We start from the raw sequence: 26,699 nt of genomic DNA on the forward strand, positions 1-26,699 counted from the left end.
TCAGGGTTGATCGGCGCGCAGGTTCTCCCTTCCGAAAATAACGTAGAGAGAGAGGACCAACAATGACCAGCTCCACAAAAATGGCGAAATCAAGGGTAGTGTTAGCAACTAGCAACGTCACCTTCACATTACACACCACACCAGAAAACACATCATCGCCTAAGCGGAGACGGAGGAGGAAGAAGGACATGGAAGAGAACAATTAGTTTGCATTTGGCTTCACCTAATTAGATTTTTCTTCAAGATTATCGCGTTTCATCTCGGTAGATTTTCTTATGCGGATAACATTTTGCCGGTTTGACGATTTGAAAAATCGATTCATTCTGGAAGTTAAATTCTCGCTTGCTTCTTCCGCAAGAATTTGTGTCAATTTGGAGAGGCAAAGTCGTGGAGATCTTATATAAGAATGTTCGTCGCTGAAATCCTATTTTCATTGATTTGATTCAAGCTTAGATTATATAACTGGCTTTCCATTGAGGATCATAATGGTGAGTGAGCTTGTGTTTTGACATACATGCATGCTGTTTCTCTCCCATTGGCACGTTTCAAGCTTACAATTCCTGCTTCTTATGTTCTTTCATAATCGGAATTCTTACAGAGGACAATGTGGATCACAAACGTCATTTTTTGTAATAGAATTTGGTTCATGTACTTTTAACTTCTATTTTTTATAGGGGAAGTAGTCTTCTTAGTTTTATTTTATTAATAATGGGGATACTAGCGGTATAATCTTTACAGGGAGTTATCAAATCATTTATCAAATCTTAGTAACAAAGATGTGTTGCCAAAAAAAAAAAATTCAAGCAATAAAAATTATTTGTCTTATTTAGTAAATAGGAAAAAGTACTTTATTAACGAGTTCACTAATTGCCATGGGGATATACTTTCTTGAATAGATACTATTGCAGTTGCTAGTTGGTTGTTTTTACTTTAATCTCCATTCAATTGCCTGTCAATTTCTATTTTTGGTACTCAGTTAGTGTTGATATGGATAATGTCGAACATATTTTACATTGTCTCTAGCTACCAGTCACCCAATCTATAATTAATTGCTGTTGGGAATTCCATTCCTACAGGTGAATTCTCACCAGTAAAGAATTGAATTTAATAAATTATATTATTACATATATTGAATATTGAAGATTGATTTAAGAATTAGAACTAGAAGGCTGATAATTGAATGAGAATGCATAAATGTTCACTTGGGGATGATTGCTAATGGCCTGACCACTTTATTGCTGACAGTAAATATTAAACTAGATGGACAAAGCTTTGAAAATTTGTGAAATAAGAAATGTAATGGTAAGTTGAAGAATGGTGAAAATTCAGCGGTGATGTAGAGTACTCGTTTGTCCAACCCTATAGTCTTTGGATATTAAAAAGATATTTTATAATGATTTGAAATAACTACAAATTGTTAGGTGTTTTGAAATATGCAAACCTATATTTCCAGAAAAAAGATAGGGAAGAAAAAATTAGTCTTTGTCCGCAAACCAACGACTATTTGGAAACTATGCTGTTAGGTCAGATACCCACAATATTTTGATGTCCTTAAGCCTTTTCTTTTTCACAGGTAGAACCAACATGGCATTTGCATATCATTACCTTCAACTCTATCTTTTTCTCCAAGTATCACGTTTCCATTTGATTGCTGCAGGAGATGCCAGTGAATCTTGATACCGGTTCTCATGTTTGGGTTGAAGATCCAAAGTTAGCATGGATTGATGGGATTGTGCTCAATATCAATGGAGATGAAGCTCAGGTTCAGACTAGCGATGAAAAGATGGTAAAGGAAAACATTTCAAAGTTGTATTTCATATCTTAAAATGTTACTGGATTTCTTTAAAATGCAGTCCCAATGTTGTTATTGGCTTCAAGAGTTATATATACACTCTCTTTCTTAGAAAGAAAAATTGAAACTATTGTCATCTCTTTGTCAATTACACTTCTAGAAGTAAATGTAGTTTCATTTTAACTGGAAATAAGGGATTACACCATAAAGATTTTTAGTACTTTGACCTCATGATAACATTCCTTCATTTTTGGGCATCATCACATACTGGCTATTTATTATGGTAAGGAGAGAGTTAAATGTTGAGGATCCCTGTTCTATTTTCTAGCTCAAGCGTTTTACCTTTCTTGGCTAGGTCATATCTTATAGATAGAAAGGCAGAACATATACCAGGTTCCAGGCTCTTCAATGCCAGAATTTGTATCCTGCTATTTGTCATTTGATTCATGTCTCTCTTCTTGTTATATGAAGCTTAAGATTAGCAGCTTAAGAGATTTCATATATTCAGGTAAATTTCACAACCTTACCAATGAATGATTGGGTCGTGGCTTAAAAGAAGAGAGGTAAGAGACCACCTACAGGGGATCTTCTTTCATATTGTGTCCCGAAAGACCAAAGAAACTGCTGGAGGAAGTAAAGCAACTACATAAAGCTTGAAATGGGATAGAATAAATCAAGTATCAAGCGAACTGTGAGGGTTGTGTAGATTCATTCATCATATCAGAGATGGTATATAATCTGTTTATGTAGACTGTTAGAGAGGAGAGAAACTGGAAATGTTAACTCTGCCACAATCTTAGCTCCGGTGTTAGGGGCTTGAAACAAGGGTAATTAAAATCAAGGACTCCCACCTCTCTTTTAGGATAAGATCTGCCCCTTCGTTGGATTTGTTACATTATTTGATGAAGGTTGAGTTCAGTAATTAATGGGCTTAAAGTGTGACCTAGCAGTTGAATCAGTGGAATGATAATGGATTCAGTTTTATCATGGCTATTTCCACTAATATGTCTCATTTATATTATTAATTTTTTTTTTCATCATTAGGAAATATGAATATGTCTTCTATTTCTCACTTGAGTCACGCTCATGTTCTTGAACCATCGTCTTTAAGTACATTTCCTGGTATTCAATCAGCTCTTCTCAATATTTCTTTGTAAACTTTTTATAGTTGGCTTATTTGTTTGTTCCATTATTTTGGTGTTTTGCCATGATAAACAAGGGTTTCCACTTCTGCAACTGATTACAGATGTTCATTGTTATTTCATTTAACTATATAAATAAACTTCATTAACAAATAATCACAGTTTTTATTTCTTGAATAAATTTCTGTTATGGTTAATAACGAAAAAATATAAAAGAATGGTGGTGGTAGATTTCTTGAAGTTTTGGCTTCGTTTTTCATTTCAGAATTACCAAGGAAGAAAGCAAGATAGTGAGGTTGACTTATTTAGGTATAAAATATAAGTAGGAAATTATGCTGTAATTGGGAGCATTTGTTGAGGAATAAAATAAACTAGAAAGTTGAGTATTTAGAAACAAAATAAAGTAGGAAGATGTGCTGTGATGAGGGTTAGTTGGATCCCACAATATTGGAAGCTATTGGCAGTGATCTTCCTTACAAATGGAAGATATTTCATCAATAAAGTTATGAATGAAGAATTTATAAACCAAAATTTTAAAGTAACTAACTTTAAAATTTGAAGGGTTCTCACTAACAACCACTAACCCCAAAATCCTCTTATTTCAACCTCAGTAAACCAATGACTATATCCCAAATCTTGAGCCCTAACATTTTGGTGCAGTGAATCATAGGAGACATGAAAAAGCCTAATTCGACTAGGTTCAAATTTAGTTAACCCATGACTAGGTCGCATATCTGGAACCTTGACAAATTCATTTATGAGTTATTAATGAGTTCTGTTATTTTTAATCAGTTTTCTTGTCCTTAACATTTCTCATATTATTTACTGCTCAGGTTTATGCCAAATTGAAAAAATTATACCCGAAGGATGTAGAAGCTCATGCAGAAGGAGTTGAAGACATGACTAAGCTATCATATTTACACGAGCCTGGAGTTCTGCATAATTTAGGAACCAGATATAAAATCAATCAAATCTATGTAAGATTGTTTTCAGTTTCAATTTTGGATTACCTAATGTTCACCCTGTTGAGAGAAAATGATTAGTAACTGTAGTTGTGGGTGGCTTCTTTACAATTTTTTGACATCATGGCAGACCTATAGTGGGAACATTCTTATCGCCATCAATCCGTTTCAAGGACTTCCACATTTATATGATGCTTGCATGATGAAGAAATACAAGGGAGCAGCATTCGGAGAATTGGGGCCTCATGTTTTTGCAATTGCCGATATTGCATATAGGTGATCATCTCGCATCTTATTATGATTTCTTTAATTTTTTTGAGATCAGGAAGATAGTATATTAATTTTCATATATTTGAATCAGGGAAATGATTAATGAAGGAAAAAGTAACTCTATTTTGGTTAGTGGTGAAAGTGGAGCTGGTAAGACTGAAACTACCAAAATGCTTATGCGCTACCTTGCGTATCTTGGAGGCCACAGTGGTGCTGAAGGTCGGACTGTTGAACAACAGGTTTTAGAAGTAAGTTAGATAAGCTACTGTAGCTTTCAACATTTTCTCAGATCTTCTGCATTAAGATTCAAGGCAATGCATTATGGCGATGGGAACATTTTCTTTTCTTTCTTCTAAACATCTTCCTATGATTAATGAGGACGATCACATTGATGGAATAATTTAACTGGAAATTAGAGAGTTTCTTTCTCCAACATAAAGATCAAAATGGGGTAAAACTGAGACGTTTCATTTATATGTGAAACCAAACATTTTTTTACAACAAGATAATAATGTTCTTGAACAACTGATTTGGTAGAGATTTGGGAACTGATCTAATTTCTCTCTGAATTTCATTCCACAATTTTCTCTGAAGATAAAATTGGATTTTCGCTTCTTTATATCCTGAGGTTATTAGATTAAGATATGTTTTTCCTTCAACAAATGTGGTTAATTAGCTGTTTACCTCATTACTAATATGTGTTATTTTACCTCGAGTCTTAACTAGCACAATCTTAAGCTTCTGTGCTAATTGTCTATTGCAGTCAAATCCTGTTCTGGAAGCATTTGGCAACGCAAAGACAGTCAAGAATAACAATTCTAGGTAAAACTTCACCAAGCGTTGAAATTTTCTCATACATGTATTTTGTGGTTCCTTTCTACATTTGAGTTTATTTGCATGATTATGTGTAATATCAGCTGTAACATCTGGAGGATACTTTTCTTATTTTCTTTGTTTTTTTTTCTCGTATCTTAATAAATCTTCTTCTTTTTAAACAAACGATTATATGTGATATCATAAATAATTATTGATATTGTTTGCAGTTTAACATTTGTCCTTACAAAAAGTTCTCTGGTCATTAATGAGATGCTTCAAATCGGCTGACTTCACCATAGTTTGTCTTTAGACATTTGTGAAATGTGTTTTGCAGGAGGGAAGACACACTCTCATTTGTTTTTACATTGTCAAACATCATGGAACCTTTGGGTTAGATTGATCAAGTTATTTTGCCTTAATTGGGTGACCCTTCCAATAGTTGAGAATTTCCTTTGTGGCTCTGTATAGGGGTAGTGTGTCAATGAAGGAGCTATTGAGAGGGGCACTTCTTACAAGGTTATGGAGCATATGCCTTGCTAGAAACTATCATATCTTCAACAATCTGCCTACTCTATCCCATGAATGATGGAAAATTATGATCTATTAGTCTTGTCGGAAGCATCTATAACCTTATTGCAAAGGTATTAGCTAGAAGGATGATCAAGATGATTGATAAAGTGATAGGGTAATGCTAACACGCTTTTGTGGAGTAGAGACAAATTATGGATGCTGTTTTGATGGCTAACAAGGAGGTGGACGAATTATTATTTCGAATTAAAGAAGGGGTCCTCTAAAAAGTTGATATGGAAAAAATCTATGATCACCTCAACTAGGGCCTTTATTGATTATATGTTAAAGAGAATGGACTTCGGAGAGAGATGATGTAAATGGATTGATTCTTGCATCACCACAATTTCTTTGACGATCATGGTGAACGGGGGCCCATATTTGTTCTTCAAGCCCTCTAGAGGATTTCGACAAGGAGATCCATTATCTTCTTTACTATTTATTGCAATCATAAAAAGTTTGAATAAGCTATTGATAAGGGTTAGGGAGTTGGAATTGTTCAGAGGGACGAAAGTGGGAGTATGCGATAGATGCAAAAAATTACTCACTTATTTTTGTTAATGATACCCTACTGTGTTATGAATCGGATGAGGGGTGCTCCTCAATATTAGACGTATCTTGTTGTGCTTTCAAGTAGTGTCTGGATTTAATAATAATTTGACTAAGTTAGAATTGGTAAGATTTGGTGATGAGAATGATGTTACTAAATATCTTAGAATGCAAAAGGGTGGAGTTGCTGATAAAGTATTTGGGCTTGCCCTTACGCGCTAATTATAAAGATATGAGAATGTGGAACCTGATCATATAAAGGTTTGAGAGGAGGTTAGTGGGTTGGAAGAGGAATCTACCACCTAAAGGGGGCAGCTTACTCTCATCAAGAGCACATTGGACACCTTCCCATCTACTACATGTTCCTCTTAACAATCCCAGTGAACTTAGTTAAGAGATTGAAATCCATTTAATGCATATTCTTGTGGGGCAACTCAGAGGATAGAAGGAGATATCATTTGATAACATGGGATGATATTAGAAAACCATTGCATAAGGGTGGTTTGGGATTAAGATCATACATGGATATGAACAAGGTGCTCCAGGACAGGCGACTTTGGCGGTTCATGATAAATAGTGGTACTCTTTAGAAAAGGGTAATCGAGAGGAAGTTTGATTCCGTAGATAAAGGATAGTTTACCATAATTTTGTCAAGACCGCATGGGAAAGGTTTATGGAAAAAATACGTATAGGAGAGAGAAATTTGAGAGCTGTATTAAGTGAAGGGTTGACAATGGAGAAGAATTAGTTTCTATACAGACTCTTGGTTCAGTGAGGGAGCACTCAGAGATCAATTCTCCCATATTTTTGATATTGCATGAAATAAGGACATCACAATCAGTGAATCATTCAGAATTAGTAGGGGAACTTTGAAATGACAAGTGAAGTTGACGAGGAACCTCAACCATTGGGAGGTGAATTCGAGTCCCTTGTCAGCTGTGTTTATAGTCTATCTGAATGAGAGTAATGATCAGCCAATTTGAAGCTTAAGGGCTGAGGGTACTTATGCGATAAAGTCTTTCTATAATTACCTGTGTACTTACTATTGAAAAATTAAAGAGAAAGGGAAAGATTTTGGTAAATGGATGCTTCCTATGCAAGGATGTGGAAGAATCTTGCAATCATATATTATTGTTGTCCATGGACATACAAGTTATAGGCTATGGTATATGGGTTATTGGGAATCAATTGGGTATTACAGACAATGTAAAGGATGAGATTGGGGAATGGAAAGGTATTAGTGGTGGAAAAAAGCATGTGAATCTCATTGCCATTTTTATTTTTTGGGTTGTGTGGAAAGAAAGAAATAGGAGAGCCTTCAAGGGGGTAGAAGATAACTTTGATGAGTTAGGATATATGGTTCCAAACTGTGAGCTTATTAGTTATTGGTCATTTTTTGCATACTACAGAAGATTTTAGGAATCTTATACATATCCTGATTGAAGTGTAAATAATTTTGTACATACATTGATACTCCCTTGATGCTTGTAAACGATACATACCATACTTTTATTTTAAAAATAGAATTATGGGAAATGATGACTTTTCTGCCTACTTTATAAACTAAAGTAAGTGGCTACTTCCCCGCAAGCAACATTTGTGAGCTCCATGAAAAATAGGATGTCTTTATTTATAGCACATAGTTATTTGTCACACACATGCTTTATACACTTTCTTTTACCTTTTTCTTTGAAAGGAGGATGCCTTGTTCTCCTTTTTTGTATTCTTTCAATCTCTCTTTTCAGACAAGCTTCTTTTCTTATAAAAAAGTACGGCTCCTTAAATTTGTTGATTTTGATATAAACCTATGTACTATTGAATGGTGCAGTCGCTTTGGGAAATTTGTTGAGATTCAATTTAATAAATATGGGCGAATATCAGGGGCAGCCATTAGAACTTACCTTTTGGAAAGATCTCGAGTTTGCCAAATTTCTGATCCTGAGCGTAACTATCACTGTTTTTATCTTCTCTGTGCTGCACCACCAGAGGTAGGTGTCTTAGCTTTAAGATTCATACTTTTTACTGCATATTCTTTGATGCTCTTTGTATTAAGTGAAAAAATTTAGCTGATAGAGTTATGTCTTAACAGGAAATTGAGAGATATAAATTGGGAAATCCAAAGTCCTTCCGTTATCTTAATCAATCTAATTGCTATGAACTAGTGGGCGTCAATGATGCTCAGGATTATCTTGCTACCAGGAGAGCTATGAGTATTGTTGGAATTAATGAGAATGAACAGGTCAGGTTTTTACCTTTTGATCTTAAAATGTTTCTTTGGTGGGTTATGGACCTCATGCCAGGAATAGTCTCTCTCTCTCTCTCTCTCTCTCGCCCTCTCTCTCTCTCTCTCTCGCCCTCTCTCTCTCTCTTCCCTTCTCCCTCCCTCTCAAGAATGGTTTCTTTCTCAGGATGCAATTTTCAGAGTTGTAGCTGCAATTCTTCATCTTGGAAATATTGATTTTTCCAAAGGAGAAGAAGCTGATTCCTCAGTTGTAAAAGATGATAAATCCAAATTCCATCTTCAAATGACTTCAGAGCTTCTCATGTATGATTGGACCCCTCTTCCTAGCATGAGTTATGGCTTTCTTTTCATGTTTATGTGTTCCTTTCAGGTGTGATCCCTCTGCACTGGAAGATGCACTATGTAGACGTGTAATGGTCACCCCAGAAGAAGTTATCAAAAGAAGTCTTGATCCTCTTGGTGCAGCAGTAAGCAGGGATGGCCTAGCAAAGACAATCTATTCACGTTTGTTTGACTGGTAGTATGCATGTCCAAATTGCTATATCATGTTTGCAACTGACTTGAAAAGAAAAAGACCTTTCTGAGGATACTGAAAGCAATCCCATTCAAGGCTGTCTTGTTTTTTGTGTCCCCAGGTTAGTGAATAAAATCAATATCTCCATCGGGCAGGATCCTCACTCCAAATGTCTAATTGGGGTCCTTGACATTTATGGTTTTGAAAGCTTCAAAACCAATAGGTAATGATTGTAAATTAAGTACATCTTCACCTGTGTATTCGACACACAAATCTCTGTGATGCAACAGTTTCTACTATGTACATTTTATATATGCTGTTTTTAAGTTGCTTGCTAAGATTTAAGAGTTCTAATATAAGTTATATTTATAGCCATTATAGTTATTGAGCTATGCAGTGAGCACAGAACGAACTATAACGCAGCATGTGTACAATTGGCATGCAAATCCCTGTGATGCAACAGTTGCTGCCATCCATTCTTTCTATATGCTACCACCATGCCTCTAAGGTTGCTCACCAAAATTAAGATTTCTAATATAAGTTATGGTTATGCCATCTTTTCTGATAAGGCTGTCTTGCCTGGATCATGAAGCTCGGGTGCAACTGGTAGGATAACTGCGTGGGAAGAAAACTTTTTCTTTTTTTCTTTTTCCTAAATGTTTTTAATTGTCAAAAGAGATAAGCAACATAAACAAAGACCTATATGTACCATTTTAGGAAGAAAATTGGAATTGAAAGCTTCATTATATCATTTATCAAGCTTAAGATCATTTAGAAACAATGATATAACTGCATGCTACTTTACAAGACTTCCACAACTTTTCTATGTTATTTCAGAATTTCTTTTTCTGGATAGAAGAAAAAGTACTATTAGATAGAGAAAAGAGAAAAACAGCCATGGAGGACTCACCATAAAAGAAATGTAGAAAAATTGACTATATTTGAAAGATAATAGCTAGGGAATGTCTACGAAAATACCCAAAGGGATGCTAAAATTGACATCTTATCTCAAAGAAGAGAAAAATGAAGCTCAGGGTCTCTGCAAATCCTGGCTTTTCTCTTCAACTAATTCACTAACAGCCTAACATAAATAGCCCCACATAGTAAAGGTTTAATTCCTAAAAGTCTGTTTGAGCCATGCTTACTAACACCAGATAAAAGCATACCACCAACATAGACTCTTCACTAGTTATGACTAGATTGTAAAAATTCCCATGTATGTATGAAGAATAGGGAGTTCATGTTAGTGGGAAATAAGAAGTATAGGATGAGACAAGATTCATGGTTATGATCCAAAGTTTTTTCCCTAATGAGTCTAGGGAAATAAGAAGTAAGGTTAGTTCATCATGAAGATAGTTGGAACTTGAGTGGGTTGGCAAATGTGATGAAGAGGAAGCAGGTGAGTTCTATGGGTTGCCCTTATATCTTTTTTGCTTCAAGATAGTAAATTGGAATTCGTGGACATTCTCTTGATTAAGAGTGTATAGGATTCTAGATTTAAGGATTGGGTTGTGTGCCCTTCATTTGGGCTTTAGGTAGGATGCTGATCATTTGGGATATTACGGTTGCCTCTCATATTGATGTTCTTGAGGGTGTTTTTTCTTTGTCGATGCATCTTGATGGCAGAGGTATAGGGATATGGTAGTTTAGTTGTGTATATGGTCCTAATTTTCCTAGGCTCTACTCTTTCTTTAGGGATGATATTTCTTATGAGTTGGCATTAAAAAAGAGCAGGATCACCTGAAAGTTTATTGCCAAAATGTACCATCTCTCTCTCTCTCTCTCTCTCTCTCTCTCTCTCTCTTTAAAGTTTATTTATTAGCCACTTTATCTAAATACTTTGATACTAAGTTCTAAAATAGTTTTAGGGACTTAACTTCATTGTTACAAATTTATCTATTTCTTCCTCTATTCTCTTTTATTTCTCAGGTTCTCTTGTGTTTTTAGCCTAAATCTTAATATATAAGCTTATATCGAATATATATAGGGTGACTCAACTTTCTAATAAAAACCCTTATAGTTTAAATTAAATTTCAAAGTAATCTTAAATTTTATAAAATAAAGAAGTGCTTTTTGTGCTTAAAATTTTCATACTCTAGTTTGATTCATCGGTTTATCAAAATTTTTTTCAGGCTCAAATTCACTTGAATTTGATTGGGACTGAACTGAACAGAACTTTGACTAACCCAAAATCACACAGTTCAAAAACTTGAGCCCCAGTCAAGATTTCTGATTTTACTGTTAATATAGCACTGTGGATTTTGTTTTAGTATGTATTTTCTTTTTTGATTGCAGTTTTGAGCAGTTCTGCATTAACTTCACAAATGAAAAGCTGCAACAACATTTCAACCAGGTACTATGTTAGTTTTTTTTTTTTTTTTTTTAACCACAAATTTGACTCAGTTTCCAACATTTGATCTGAGTTTAATGATGTTTTCAGCATGTGTTCAAGATGGAGCAAGACGAATACTGCAAAGAGGAAATAGATTGGAGCTACATAGAATTTGTTGATAATCAAGATGTCCTGGATCTTATCGAGAAGGTTTTGTCCTCTTTTTTTCTTCTATTTAATAATTTTTAATGTGGTAGAATGTTCCAATTGAATAATGGCCAAATATTGGATTGACATAGAGCAAGATTTGTTTTTAACATTATCTTCATTGTGGCTGTATACAATTTTCTGATTACAATGACCAAATAACTAACGTTCTATGAATTAATCACAAAAGAATAATTTCTACAGTTACTCTTAATATAAATCCAATGATTTTATCCTAATTTATCATTGTGCAGTGTTTTTTCTTCTATTTAATAGATGAACTGCTGAATTAGCTTTCATATATGGATCTCTGAATTTTGTGCTTTTTTCAGAAACCAGGTGGGATTATTGCTTTGCTAGATGAAGCATGGTATGATATTTTTTTTCCCTTAGATTCTTACCGTGATTAGCCTTTTCAATATCAATGGAAAGGTATGTAATACTAACAAATAAGGTGCTTCTTTGAATAAACTTGTTTATTGGTAAACATTTTTTATATCTACAGTATGTTTCCGAAGTCAACTTATGAAACATTCTCGCAAAAGCTCTATCAGACATTTAAAGATCACAAACGCTTCATAAAGCCAAAATTGACTCGAACAAATTTTACTATTATTCATTATGCCGGAGATGTAAGTTCTTTGTTCTTCTCTATAATAAATTGTTGTCTAGTCTATATCACTGTAACATGCAAGTTTATCATTCCATGCACTTTTTTTTTCAGGTCCAATATCAGTCTGATCAATTTTTAGACAAAAACAAGGACTATGTTGTTCCTGAACATCAGGATTTGTTGAGTGCTTCAAAATGTTTTTTTGTAGCAGGCCTTTTCCCTACACTTTCAGAAGAGACTGCCAAATCTTCCAAGTTCTCATCAATTGGTTCTCGTTTTAAGGTAATTTCTCTTCTATCATCTTGTTGATTGTTAAGTTTTTCCCCAATCACATTCCGTTGAGTTTTTTGTTAATGTCATCTTTCATCACATGTTCATTGCTCATTCTCTTCAAAATGGTGAAACCTGATCTTCTAACTTTTGCACCTAATTTGGTGCAGCTACAACTGCAGCAATTGATGGAGACACTGAATTCTATGGAACCCCACTATATCAGATGTGTGAAGCCAAACAATATGTTAACACCTGATGTATTTCAAAATGTCAACGTACTCCAACAGCTACGTTCTGGTGTAAGTATGTTACAGGATTGTGTTGTATAATTAAGTATTGGTGATTTCCCTTCCATATTCCATGTTACCTATTCCTTTTATAGGGCGTTCTAGAGGCAATCAGAGTCAAGTGTGCTGGATACCCTACTCGCAGGACCTTTTTTGAGTTCCTAAATCGATTTGCTGTTCTTGCTCCAGAAATCCTGAAAGGGGAGTAAGTACCTTCATGTTCTGAACAAAATTGAAACGGTTGTAAGAAGATAGTTCCTTTTAAAGAAACTTCGATTCCTAACAGAATAAACTGAACTATCATTATGGTATCTTTTTGATAGAAAAAGAAGTATTATTGAGAAGTAGAAGAGGACGTTATAAAGAAAACACCGGATAAGATATTTAGCTGAAGCAAAAGAAAAAATGAACAAAACAAAAAGTAAAACATAGACAACACAAAAAAGACCAGTGATCACGTGACTATTGCATCCCAGTTTCTATATAGGATAGTAAGAGAAGCGCCAAAATATTTCCCATGAGCCTTGGCTCATAGGGAAGCCATAAAAGTCATTTTCCCCCAAAGAAGTGTGTCCTGAGAAGACCTGCAAATTGTCCAAAGACCTGCAAACAAGACTTTGCCGCAATGGTCTAACCTTCTACCCTATAAATTCATTGTATTTATAAGGATACCTATAAATAAGAATAGAACCTAACTATATAGGACATCTGTAATTTTTGGATGCTTTTTTTTTTCTTTTGAAGGTAGAAAAAAATATTATTATATAAAGAAAGAATAAAAAAAAATGGAGGATATATTGGGGACAATATAAATATGGAAGGTCCTTTTGCCACAGTAGACTCGTCTTTGTTTTAATTAGAGCTTCTCTCAAATTCTTTATTCTTCTTGGTGGATTTTGAAAGAGTTTATATTTTTTCACTGGATTCTAGAATATATGTCTAGCTGAGAAGGTAGAAGGTAAGAAACACCCTTATAAGCTTGAACCATAAAAAGCAAATTTATTCACAATTCCGTGCTACATCATATATATACATACATACAATATATGCATACCTAACTGCATACTTGAATTTCTAAGTAAATGTAGATGTTAATGGAAAATAAATACTGGAAAATATTTTTGTTTATCAAACACAGCCTTCAAGTTGCTACTAGAGTTGCTAATTTCATTTCTCAAAGTTTATTTATCCATGAACAGCTATGAAGAAAACATTGCTTGCAAATGGATTTTGGAAAAGAGTGGGCTTACAGGATATCAGGTAGTGTGAGGAATTTTCTTTCACCTTATCTCCATGGGGTTTCTCTTTAATATTGACATAGCAATTCTTTGGACTTAAAGAACAAAAAAAAGAAGTGTATGAGAAATAGAGTTAGATGTTTTTGGCAGATATGCATTTGGTTTCCTCTTGGTAAAGCATAGCGAAAAAGAAGTTCAGCTATTGGAATTCACTATGCTATGTGCTTGGTTGAAAGTAGGAGCTTGAAAAAGGTAATTACTTGGTGAAGCATGTACATGTAGAACAGAGCACCCCACGAACTTCTAGATCATGCCAATTAACCCATTTTAGAATATTCAGTATTATGAACTTCTTCCACAGTAATGCCTAATTGCTAACAATCTTTTGTGAGAATCACTATTTTTTGAACCACATATCTAACTAAAGCACTTCACTGGAAACATCATCCTACCAAGGTTTCTTTTTTTCGGTAGTTTGTAATGCTCAAAGATGAGCTCTTGAAAACCACACATGGGATTATACCACTCAAGCTAAGCTCTTTACCCATCCATCAGCAATTGATGACTGAAAACAGCAATAAAATATATTTGATATTCGCTGCTTATACATTGGTTGATATGCTATATGCCTATGAGCTATATGTTGTTGCAGATTGGCTTGACAAAAGTTTATTATTTCTACAACTTCCAATCAATGAGAGATTTATTGAAGTAGCCATAAAATATCCATAATCATGACTGCTCAATACTTTGTTGAAATTCTGTGTGTAAATGAGCCAAATATTGCTTGCAGATTGGGAAAACAAAAGTTTGTCTGAGAGCTGGCCAGATGGCTGAGCTAGACGCACAGAGAACAGGAGTACTTGGTGAATCAGCAAAAGTTATTCAAAGGAAAATTAAAACTCATCTTAGTCGTAAACATTACATTTGTTTGCGGAGGGCTTCTATTCGTATACAATCTAGTTGGAGGGGTGAGTCCAACAGGAAATATGAAGCATGTCTTTGGCAAACGTGCACCACTATCTTGTACACTTTCTACCATGTGGAACTTGTACGCTGATTATATTCTGAAAGGATTGGTCACTATTCAGTTCCACATTTTGAGCACGTGGTTTTGTACTTTTTCTGCTCTAAGATTGCATGGTTTCAATAAGCTATTCATGCCGATTCTTTACTATATAATTTCACTAATTTTTTTTTTCTTTTTTTCTAGGAAAGCTTGCTCGCAAATTATATAATGAGATGAAAAGGGATGCAGCTACTGTCAAGATTCAGAAAAATTTGCGTAGACAAGTGGCTAGAAGGGCCTATTTGGATGTGAAGTCCTCTGCAGTTATATTACAGACAGGATTCCGATCAATGGCAGCACATTATGAATTCAAATATAGGGAGAAGACAAGGGCAGCAACCATTATTCAGGTGATTTCCTAACTGAGAATTTGTTGCTTAAACATCGCTCTTTTTAGTTTATCGTGTTCTTGCGGAAGAATTTATCAACTCAAGTAACTATTGCAGGCATATTGGCGTTGCAATAGAGCTGTTTTATACTTCAAGCAGCTAAAAAAAGCTTCCATCCTTTCACAAAACAGATTAAGGCAAAGAATAGCCAGGAGACAGCATGGGGAGCTAAAGACGGTAGATAACATTTACTTCTGCAGTCCTGCGCTTAAGTTTGTAATAAGTAATCCATCTCTTCGTTGTTATTATTGTCTATGCTTTTTATTTTGTCAAACTATAGATTCAAATAATTTTAACTGGATGCACTATCATATGGTTTCTGTCCTTGAGAGTCATGAGGGTTATATATAATTAATATGGCATTCGTATAATTTCTTATTATGTGAAGTATATAGGTATATAAAGAAGGATTTGGTGATAAATATAGTTCTGTTAGGGCCAAAACTTGATTTACTGTAGAATGAAAAAAAAAAGGTAAGAAGAACAGAAATACACTAAAATAGCAACTTGGTTAAATCTGGAATGATAACTAAAACTGGGTCTCAGTTTTCTTGTTTCTTTTTCACTTGATATTGAAAAACTGCTTCCGTATTGTTCAGACAATCTAGGCAGGATTATGAACTCTTAATCTCACAAGTGCCCCTTGGAAAGCTATCTTGATCCTTAATATCTCATTAGGGTGGGTGAGAGTTCAAGCTTCTGTTTTTGGAAGGATACGTAGATTAAGAACCTGCTGTTGGCCTCGTTTGCACACTCTATTCAGTGCTATAATGCTATTACCAGTTCTTTTTTTGGCTAGTCTGCAAATACTCGTTTGTCGAATAGGTTCTTTTTGAGAAATCTTAATAGTCATGAAAATGTTGTATGGTTTCTTCATCCCGTTTCTTGACCTTATTATCTTCTCCCTCAGCATAGATTGTATAATTTGGTCTTTGACATTTTATTTTCAGGCCTTTGTTTGCCCATTTATCCCATAATCACTCTATTGAGCGAAGTTTTCACCAAACTTTTTTGGAAGAGTCTAGCTCCTTATCGTTAAATTATAGTTTTGAATAAGCTGAATGCTAGAAATCCACTTGAAGCTTGTAGAAGAAAATCGTGCTTTATCCCACAGGGTTATGATGTGTTTTAAAGTGAATAGATTACAGATTCACATTTTCTTGCATTATGATATGGCTCGGAATTTATAGCCATGGTTATTGAACAGTTTTCAGGCTCTTGGGTGACAACCCTCGTATTAAGGATTTCATTTCTTTTGCTCTTAGTGGTGTTAGTAGGAGGTAAGATATTAAATCTTTGGTGGTGCAGGGCTATTTTTGCTGGCTTTGGTTGGAGAGAAATGCAAGATCTCTCATAATCATTTTTCACCTTTCGTGCTTCCTTTAGATAGCTTTTCCTTTTTGATGTCTCTTTGGACTAAAGCACACAAACATTTTAAAAATTATTCAACTGATTGTTAAATTTTGTTGGCTCTTCTCCTTTTATGTTTTTTAGTTTTTTTGAGGATATTTAAACCTTCATTTCTGGAACTTTCTCCTTATTTCTAATAATAGATCTCTCTCTCTCTCTCTCTCTCTCTTTTTATGTGTATATATATAACTTTTAATTTTGACTCTGTCAGTGTTGGAAACTGAAAATTTGTAATCTATTTACTGAATTTTTATTTATAATATTTAATTTACAACAAATAAATATATATAGAAGAAGATTGAGAGAGTGCTACTAGAAAACTAAACACAAATCAGTCCCATAAAAAAAAAAGAACTTCCAATTATAAATGTAGACTATGATATAGGGAGATTTCCCTGAAGATACGAATTTGTATAAAAAGTAGTCTTATACAAGAAGTCAGATTTCTATACTCTCCCTGAAGGTGGTTCGAAGATGTTAAACAAACCAAACTTGGAATTCGATTCTTTGAAATTCTTCTTAGGTAATGTCTCGATGGAAATATCCATAATTTGATGGAAAGACTTAATTTGCCATAAGGGTACTTCTCATTCTATCTTCTTTTTAGTAAAGTATCTATCAATCTCTACATGGTTAGTTCGATCATGATGTATTGGATTCTTTATTATATTTATTGCGGATTAATTATCACATAACATTTTCATATGATCCAAAGAGAGAATTCTCAATTTACCCAATATTCTTTGTAGTCGATCCATTCACAGATACTTTGTATTAAAAGCTCTAAGTTCAGCCTCAACACTACTCCTTTGTATCACTTACTGTTAGTAGATAGTCAATTGTTTTAAAAAAATAGAGTTAGTCAATTGTTTAAAAAAATAGAGTAGCCAGTTAAAAAAGGGGTACCGGATCCTCTTGCATTATAACAACATCAGTGCCCATATATAATTTTTTTTTGAAATAAAAATGTAATGTTTATATTAATCAGGTACCAAAAAGAAGGGGGTACCAACCCGTAAACCTAGAAATTTACAAACTACTTAGTGTGTCAATGATATCCCCAAAATCATCATCTCTAATAATATCATGACCCAACAAACGATATCAGTGCCTACATATTAATGGTCAAATCTTGTACTTCAAGTGAAAATTATGTCTTTCGCAATCTTAAAAGGGAAGATTATGAATATAACGTGTATGGACCTTGAATCGTCAAAGATGAATGGATAAGAAAAAGAGCAAACTTTGTAAAGCTTCAAAAAATGAGAGTAACTTGAAATCCCAACTCTATTTTGAGAGAAAAGCCGTGATACTTATGAAAAGAGGCACAAAGGGAGTGCCACCCATGTAATGGGAGGTGCTACCCCTGCATAATGAAGCAAAATATGGAAGAGGGTTTGTTGAAAGCATCTAATAAGGATCATCTTCATTTTGGAGAGTATGTGCTTTAACAAAATGAATAAAGTTTATAACTATAGGTCTCTAATTATAGAGATATTAGATAGGAAACCCTAGAAAACTATTTTCTTCTCTAGCTAGATAGCCAAAAAAAATATAATGAGAAATAAAGGAAATAAGATATTGTTATGATGCTCCAATCTCACGTTGAAAAACTATATAATTGTTAAATTCCATATAGGGGCTCAAATTATACACAAATTAGGAACCTGCCTTTCCAGTTCAGGGCCATGAAATGAAAGGTTTGACTGAGCTCTTAATTTATCCAAGGTGTTGAAGCATTGAACTTATGAGCAATTATGTTGGAGTTTGTGACAGTTGCTTTATTCTCATTACCTTCTGTTGGGTGCACCTACGTGCATCTATAATTTCTTCAGGCTGAAGTAAAACAAGTTATACTGGAAGTGCCAGAGGATAGTCCAGCAGAAGAAATGGAGGAACATACAAAGTTGGATCATTCCTCTCAAGTAGTGCGGAGCGAAGAAATGTTTTCGTTTCCTCTGAGGGAGTTTGAGGATGTGCAGAAAGCAAATGAAGCATGCCCTATAATTGAAGAAATCTCAATTCCAGCCAGAGACTCTCAAACAGTTGATGTACTGACTGCAGAGGTGGAAATGTTGAAGGTACTGCTCCTATAACTCATATAAGCTGTACCTATTAAGTGTTTTTTCTTAAATCTTGGTTATGTTTTAGATCAGCTATTAATACTAATATGAGGGGAGAATATTACACATCAGCTTTTATCGTGAAAGCTGCATTTCATGCCAAAATAAGTTTTAACAAATTTTTGTTAATGGATAAAGGAGAGAGAATAAGAAGCACAAAGAAACTATATATTCAAAACACAAAAAGAAATGTAACTAAGAGAATTGATACCACCACTATCTTTTTCTCATTTTTTGTGAGAGAAATGATAGAAAGATATTCTATAGAAGCATGGAAGTATATGAAAAATTCTTGACATGGTGGCATTTTCATTAATCCCCTAAATTATCTTAGGAAACTAAAAAATAAATATTTTCATACACGAAATAGAACCTTAATGTTTTTAGAGAAAAAGATGTATATTATTAATTTCTTGATTTCTCTTAAAGATGATTAGAATACTTATGTTGGACAACTAATGTTGAAAAGGAAGATCCTAGAATGGATATTGTTGAAAAGATAGTGAGCCCTTAGCTCAAGGTCATGTCTTCTCATCAACTTCTATGGTTCAGGCCAATGATGATGGTTCAGTCTCGTCAAATTATTACCTCTAGGTCTAGCTAGGGCTGGGAAAATATAAAATAAGTAATGGAACCCCCTTAAACTTCTAGAATAACTGTTCTAAGGTATTAGTCTCTTGATGAAAATTCTGTTACTGGCTTTGAAATTATAACATGTTACTTTTTAAAGAATCTAAAAGCCTGGTCTATGAAAATTGCAGAAAATGTTGCAGATTGAGAGACAAAGAGCTAATGATTCTGAAAGGAAGTACACTGAATCCATGGAATTAAGTGAGAGAAGACGTAAGAAATTAGAAGAAACAGAAAAAAGAGTTTATCAACTTCAGGACTCATTGAACAGGTATTACACATTTGTTCGCCTTTAAGCTTTCAAGTATATATTGGATAGATACCCATGAACTCCAAATGATGCGTGCTTTGTTTGCTCATGTTTCTAGTTCATCTTCACTTGTTCTTTCTGGTTTTTGCCATAATTTTTCCAGGTGAAACTCGCTTTCCGTGCTTGTCCAATTGTAGAAAGCATATTAAGAAAATATTTTAGTTATCTTTTAATAGGTTAATTAATACTATATTTAGCTTTTCCCATATATTGGATCCTTACAAAAAAAATTGCATGTGGCTGTTTTAGTTTCAAACTAAAATTCTCTCTGGTTTTAATATGATAATTGAATTGAAGAGTTCGAGTTAAAGAAGAACCTTTATAAGATTATCTTAGATTAAGCTGAAACTTCATAGGTTTCAATTGATGGCTCTTAATGTTGAAAATGATTTAACTTAAGCAATCATGTTGCATTGTAAATTTTGATATTTTCCAGAGCATAAATCAGCATGCAGGTACATGTATACATGTATTCATACATGTTGATATCATCTGGGTGCATGAATGATTGAAAGATCACATACACTCATGTATAGTTGAAAGCTCATATAAACGTGTTGTTAATTGTAGCTGCATCTTTTTTGGAAGTTCATACTCATACATCACTAATTTTCATACTCATATTCATGTATTTGATTAACAGTCTCGCCTATAAGGTTGATTAATAGTGAAAATATAAGGAAAAACAATAACTTAAGAAATCCAAATATTTTCTATGCTTAGGGATCTACCGTTGAGATTGAGATGTACTTAATTTCTTTAAGTTAGTCCAAAACTGTAAAGGAGTGGAATCAAGCCGATGATTGCTAAATCCTTAGCATAGAAGGCTCCGACTTTCTTCTAAAAGTGACATTGTGCCTCTTAGCCAATTTTGATATTGTTTTTATTCTGATTTTGTAATATTTTGAAGATATTTCTATTCCTATAACGGGTCATACTAATTCTTGGCTTTATGGTTTCGGATTGTATTCAAGAAGTGGTCTTGGAATTAAATCTTTGCTTCCCATTTTTTCCTATCTTCTTGGTTGGACCTGTTGGAGTTTCTGCTGGTTTACAACCAAGCATATTTGTCTCCTTCAATAAATCCAAAACATATTTTCATTGAGAGACAAATATACCTTTCTTAGATCATGCTACCTCCATGCCAATGATATGTTTGAGATGTTTGAGGTCTTTGATCTTAAAATCTCTGGCTGCATGTACACGTCTTCATCGATGTTGCTTTTCGACCAGAAGATCAAGAGCTAACTATCAAGACTTCGGGCTATTCGAATGCATACTTTATAAAATGGTTCATGCATGTTTATTACTAGGGGGCCAATCAGATCAAGTTGGTAAGGATTAAAATATCCTTTAATTTTTCTATTTTTTTAAAATAACCTTTCTTTGATCGTGCCACAATCAAGCATACCTACCTCATTTAATAAATCTAGAACATATTCTCATTGAGAGATAAGTATATCTTTCTTATATCATACCACTTCCATACCAGGAAAATACTAAAATGCTCAAGGTCTTTGATCTTGAAATCTCTTGCTAAAAGCTTCTTCAATCTCAATATTTGCTCCTCATAATCACCTATTAAGATAATGTTATTAACATACACGATTGTCAGAAAACCCCTATTTGTCTACTATAGGAAGAAGGGCAGGAAAGTTATTTCACCAACTGAGGGCAAAATGGTAAAATTGCCTGAACAGATTATGGATAGTGTTGAGTCACCAATTCAACCCTAACCATTACAACAGATCCTGCGACCACACAGCAACCAAGATGGTCGAGCGAGTTCCGTCTCCATCACCATCCATCCTTTAATGCTCATAAGCCTATAAATAGGCAAATTTTTTACGAATAGGAATTGAAGAAATACTTCCATCAGCTTTATGTTTTATGTTAAAGATCCATTTTCATCTGATTGGTTACTTTCCATACCAATGTGCCATTTTTCTCCAATGCTCTGAGCTCTTTATTGATAGCCTTTTCCCGCTCTAGACTCTTGAGGCTCTCATGAAGAAAACTAAAAAACTGCACCCTAGTAAGAGCCAAAACAAACTTCTGATATGATGATGATAGTTCTTCATTGGAAAAAAAATTGTAGATAAGATGATTTGTGCAAGTTCTAGGACAGTTCCACCTTTGTTCCTCGTACAAGTCGAGTTGCTGCAAATTCCACGACAGGGTATTGAAGTATTGATCAAGATCAGTTCTCCCTGTCATAGGTCAAGGAAAATACTCTCTACTGCTAAAAGCTCCGTTGTTGTCTGTCTTTGAGAAAGTTTCACGAGTGGCATCCTAAATCTCATTTGTTTTCTTGAACAGATGAAAGTTCTCTCCTATTTTGTTTGTCATTGAATTGATAAGCCAAGACATAATCATACAATTTTTGGCCTTTCATACCCAATATCTTGGACTGTTCATGGTCGGTGGATCAGCGGCTCTTGTGATGTGGTCATCCTTTCCTTTCCCATACACAAACATCATATTTGACCATTCAATTTATCTGCAATATGGACATCGCGAAATTCTCCATGTTGTTGTTCCCTACTGGAACATCTTTGTGGGATACATGACTACCGACTTTGCAGTTTGGAGATGGCTGGTCATACCATATTTTGCCATGTTAATTGGTTTTAGGTTAGATGGGTAAGAGAACCATGCTATGATATCTTGAACGAAGACATAATTTTTATTCTTAATTATCTTCTACATTCTTCTGCAATTTATAGAGTAGAAACACCTATGTGGCGTCTCAAAAAATTGAGTACAAACACCTATGTGTGTCTCTTAAAATCTGAAAAATGTACTCTAAAGAATAAAGGAATGTTTTTCCTTTTTCATGATTCTAGCATGTATTTCTCTAACTATTTTATCTCATGTCTTCTCACATAAGATCATGTTTTTCCCATTTACTATCTCTTTTTGGATAATTCTAGTGAGTGTTCCGAATATATTGGAATGCATTCAATGCAAATTCCTGTGAGGTGAATGGGAGGATAGGAGGAGATATCATCTAGTGGCATCGGATGATTAGAAAACTACTGGATTAAGGTAGTTTGGAGTTCTTTTATGGATATGAACAGGGCGCTCCAGGGCAACTGGCTTTGACAGTTCATGAAGGAAAATAGTATTCTTTGGAGAAGTGTAACCGAGGTGAAGTTTGATAGTGGATAGAGGATGGTATTCCAGAATTTCATCAAGACCACATGGGAAAGGTATGTGAATAGAAATTTGTAACATGGATGGATAAATTTCAGGGGTGCATCAAGCGGAGGGTTGGCAATGGGGAAAGAATTAATTTCTGGATGGATTCTTTGTTTAGAGATAGACGTTTAGAGATTGGTTTTCCCATATTTTCATTATTGCACTATATAAAGACATTATACATGGTGAGTCGTTTAGAAACATTGGAGGGCCCCAGAAATGGCATTTGGAGTTGGTCTGAGCCTCAACGATTGGGAGATTGCTGAGTATGAGTATCTTCTTAGGTCAATATCCATAGTTCATCTGAATGGAAGCAACGATTAACTAATTTGGAGTCTCAAAGCTGAGGTACATACACAATTAAGTACTTCAACAACTGCTTCGTTAAGAACGATTCTAATGATATCAGCTTTCTGTACAAGTAAAATTTGAAAGGTGAATGCTCCTCCCGTAATCACTCTTTTTAGCTTAGGAGGTAGGGAGAGGATGTATTCTCACTATCGACATGGGGACGCAAGGAGTAAAGGAATCTTATAATCATATATTTCTGTGATGCTCGCTGGTATGTAAATTATGGACCATAGTGTATGAGATATTAGGAATCAGTTGGGTAATGGTGAGTAATTTAAGGTATGACATATGAGCTTCGAAGTGTATTAGCAGGAGGAAGAAATACACAGGTCTCATTCCCTTGCTATTTTTTGGGTTGTGTGGAAAGAAATCAATAGGAGCACTTTTGATGGATGGAAGCCGATTTTAATAGAGTTAGAAATAGATGGTTCCAGATTTTTGGTTTTTTTTATTCTAGGTCACTCTTTGCATTCTATGGAGGATCTTGGAGATCTTATTGATATATTGCTTGAATTGTAAATATATTTTTTTTCATAGGTTAGCACTCCCTTAGTGCTTGTAATTAATGATACACTATACTTTTTTCTTGATATTTCTAAAAAAACTCAGTTCAGCCATTGAATTGATGATGATATTTCAAAGTGAAGGACAACTTAGTCCCAGAAGGGAGAAATAATTCCATCCAGACGGCAATTGTGAACGTTTCATCTCAATCAGCAACAATAATCTCAGGCAACCCATGCAGCTTGAACATATTATAAATCAAATATGAACAATAGTGACAGCAGAATCAGGATAAGATTGGGGTACAAAATGTTCATATTTGGAGTATGATCGACTATTACCAAGAGAGCGGTCTTGCTTTGTGAAGGAGGAAGACCATCCACAAAATCAATAGAAACATCCGCCAAAATTTGATGTGGAGCTGGGAGAGGCTGCAGCAAGGCAGTGGGCCCAGGAAGATCAACCTTATTGCTTTGACAGCAGGCTGAAAGTGGGTACTCCCCGAGCTAATCAAGACAACAATCTGTACCCCACTCCCTAATGAGTGCACAAATCTGCATGGTTTTAGAAGACTTGGCGCTGATGAGAGCATGGATAGAGATAGCTGTCTATGGGTTTTTGACAACACGATCTTCTATTGCAGATGATGGTTTTCCTTATCTCTTGATCACATGCACACACATAGACAATAATGGCTCAATTAAAGAGAGAGCAAACAATCTCTTGATTAATAGAATACTCAGTTCTTGACTAAATTTTTCTTATATTCTCATCCTTGGCAGAATGTATTTATTATAACAGAAAGAAAGTTTCCTCAAATCTGGAACTGCTTTTTATCTAAATATTGCTACTTAAGACCTATTGAAGCTTCCACTTCTTAACATAACTGGCGTTAAATGCTTGTCCTAATTTGAACACAACATATAAAATACACATAGTATCAATATAAATTAAGCCTACTCTATTTCTTTCTACTCTTTCTCTTCTATTAGATGCTACATCTTTTTCCTTTGGTAGACTGCAGGGAAGGGCACAATGGCACCGGGATATATAACGTCAATTCTTTGAGGATCTTTATTGTCATCCATGTTTCCATATGGGATGGAACAGGCTTTCTTGTTGTTTGTGGGATGTCTCTTTGGCTATTTCTCAAATGAGCTGGGAAGCATTGCTGTTTTGATGTTTTTATTTTCCCTTCTTTTTGTTGTTTTAGGGCGATTTCTTGTCATTGAGCTTGTATTTTCTTCTCCTCTTTTGATTAATATCTTTTTCTCATTAAAAGGGATGAAAAGAAGATACGTTAAAATGATGTGGCCTCTTTCAATTGTGTCAGTTTCATCTTGTAACAAATTGATCATGAGTAGATGTTGAAGACTGCATTATACTTGACTAATACTGGATCTTGTTTAGTGTGTTTCAGGCTGTTATATAGCATGTCAGACCAATTTTTGCAGCTGAAAACAATCTTGCGTTCTCCTTTAATTTCAACCTCCGCATCTGCAGCTGTTGTGAGAGATGAATTGGTTGATACTTCTGATAACTCTGATGCTTCATCCAGTGACTCTGATTTTACTTTTCCTGCTCCAAGTCCTACCTCAGCTAATTTCTCTTCTTTCAGCTCCAGTCCCCTCCAGTTGATCGTACAGGATCTTTCGGGCAAAGAAACTAAAGGTTAGTTGTTTTACATGGTTGGATTCTGCCGCAACAAAGTGCATGATAGTTGAGCTTGTTGATTACTTAAATTAACACAATGAAAACAGAACTGAATTTATTCAAAGTCCTGGCTTTTACGAATGAAAATTGCTTGATCCAGCAATCCTTCTCTCATGCTTTTTAATGTGTGTCGGTGTTAGGTAAACTAGTTCAAAGCATTAATCATTCTTTTCTTTGAATAAAATACTCTGATAGTGACTGCACGATGATTTCAGGATCAAATGACTGGAAGGGCGAGAAGGAGGGGGCATTTGATGACTATTTCTGATGGAAATTCTTACCTGTTTTGTCCTCCTAACTTAGATTGTAATTAGGTTAAAGATAGGATTACTGGCATCATAGCTAGACTAGAATACTTAATTTGGTTATATAACACTATAGGTGGACAAGTTTCTTCTGATGCTATAGATAAGTTAGGCTGAATGATAGAGTAGTTCACTAATGTCAATATGAATTCTGTAACAATGTTCAAAATGAAAAAATACAACATCCTATAAAAGATTGTCTGAAAAACCTGCTCCAGCATCATATAGAAGGAAACCGTTATTATGAACTTGAGGACTATGTAAAGCACACTCTGGACTGATTAAACGAAAAATTCTTCAGGAGCTCACCATTTTTGTGTTGTAACATGTGTCGAGAAACGACTGACACCAGACGATGTGATCAGAATGTCCTACTCTCATATCTTAGGAAAGAATAATTCAAGTTACAGATCTTAAACATCAGCGTACAGGTAAGTTTGTGTTCTAACTCAGATTTTGTTGCTTCTTTTATGCATATTTAAGATAGTCATGTCTCAACATGGTATCAAATGTATAACCACATATTACACCTCGTCGCTATTTAAATAAAATAGTAGGAGCTCAAGAGTAAGATTTTGAACACACCAATATCATTTTGCGGAAAAATACACCCAAATTTGATGTTGGGAAATTTATTTCTGATCAATCTTAGAGTAATAAATAAATGAATGAGCAGAGTATAGTTTCATACATACAGGTTGCACTTGCCTTCATGATGATCAACAGTAGTTGTAGGCTTTGGTAAAGAAGTGTTGGGTGTAAGATATGCACTGACATTATGGAAAGATGATGGCAGCTGCTGTTATAGTCTGTTTTCAGTTCAATTGAAAACCAGAGTGAAGAAAATATTTTGAATTTGCATAAGATTGGACATGTGACAATATTACTAT

General features: G+C 34.6%; 1 protein-coding gene across 7 annotated transcripts; it reads left to right on the forward strand.

Moving 5' to 3' along the window:
- XIJ (P-loop containing nucleoside triphosphate hydrolases superfamily protein) lies at positions 1-26,227 on the forward strand. 7 transcript variants are annotated; one of them, XM_088216673.1, is made up of 27 exons: positions 1-488; positions 1,658-1,786; positions 3,768-3,911; positions 4,027-4,172; positions 4,258-4,414; positions 4,930-4,988; positions 7,927-8,086; positions 8,188-8,337; positions 8,507-8,643; positions 8,711-8,857; positions 8,976-9,077; positions 11,150-11,207; positions 11,295-11,396; positions 11,726-11,763; positions 11,899-12,025; positions 12,118-12,288; positions 12,447-12,578; positions 12,662-12,771; positions 13,766-13,826; positions 14,598-14,775; positions 15,018-15,223; positions 15,320-15,439; positions 18,508-18,753; positions 19,557-19,696; positions 25,212-25,314; positions 25,410-25,462; positions 25,720-26,227. In XM_088216673.1, exons 1-26 carry the CDS (start codon positions 486-488, stop codon positions 25,458-25,460), a joined length of 3,177 nt encoding a protein of 1,058 aa, XP_088072799.1. In that variant the 5' UTR covers positions 1-485; the 3' UTR covers positions 25,461-25,462; positions 25,720-26,227. The 7 variants fall into 7 exon arrangements, 6 of the variants coding, with proteins under 6 accessions (XP_088072799.1, XP_088072797.1, XP_088072801.1 ...); XR_015818070.1 differs by lacking the exon at positions 25,720-26,227 and having other exon boundaries at positions 25,202-25,314; positions 25,410-25,427; XM_088216671.1 differs by having other exon boundaries at positions 25,212-25,462.
- Positions 26,228-26,699: the final 472 nt, after the last annotated feature.

This window comes from Carica papaya, chromosome 3 (assembly GCF_054855325.1).
Source record: "Carica papaya isolate Zhongbai chromosome 3, ASM5485532v1, whole genome shotgun sequence".
NCBI lineage: Eukaryota > Viridiplantae > Streptophyta > Magnoliopsida > Brassicales > Caricaceae > Carica > Carica papaya.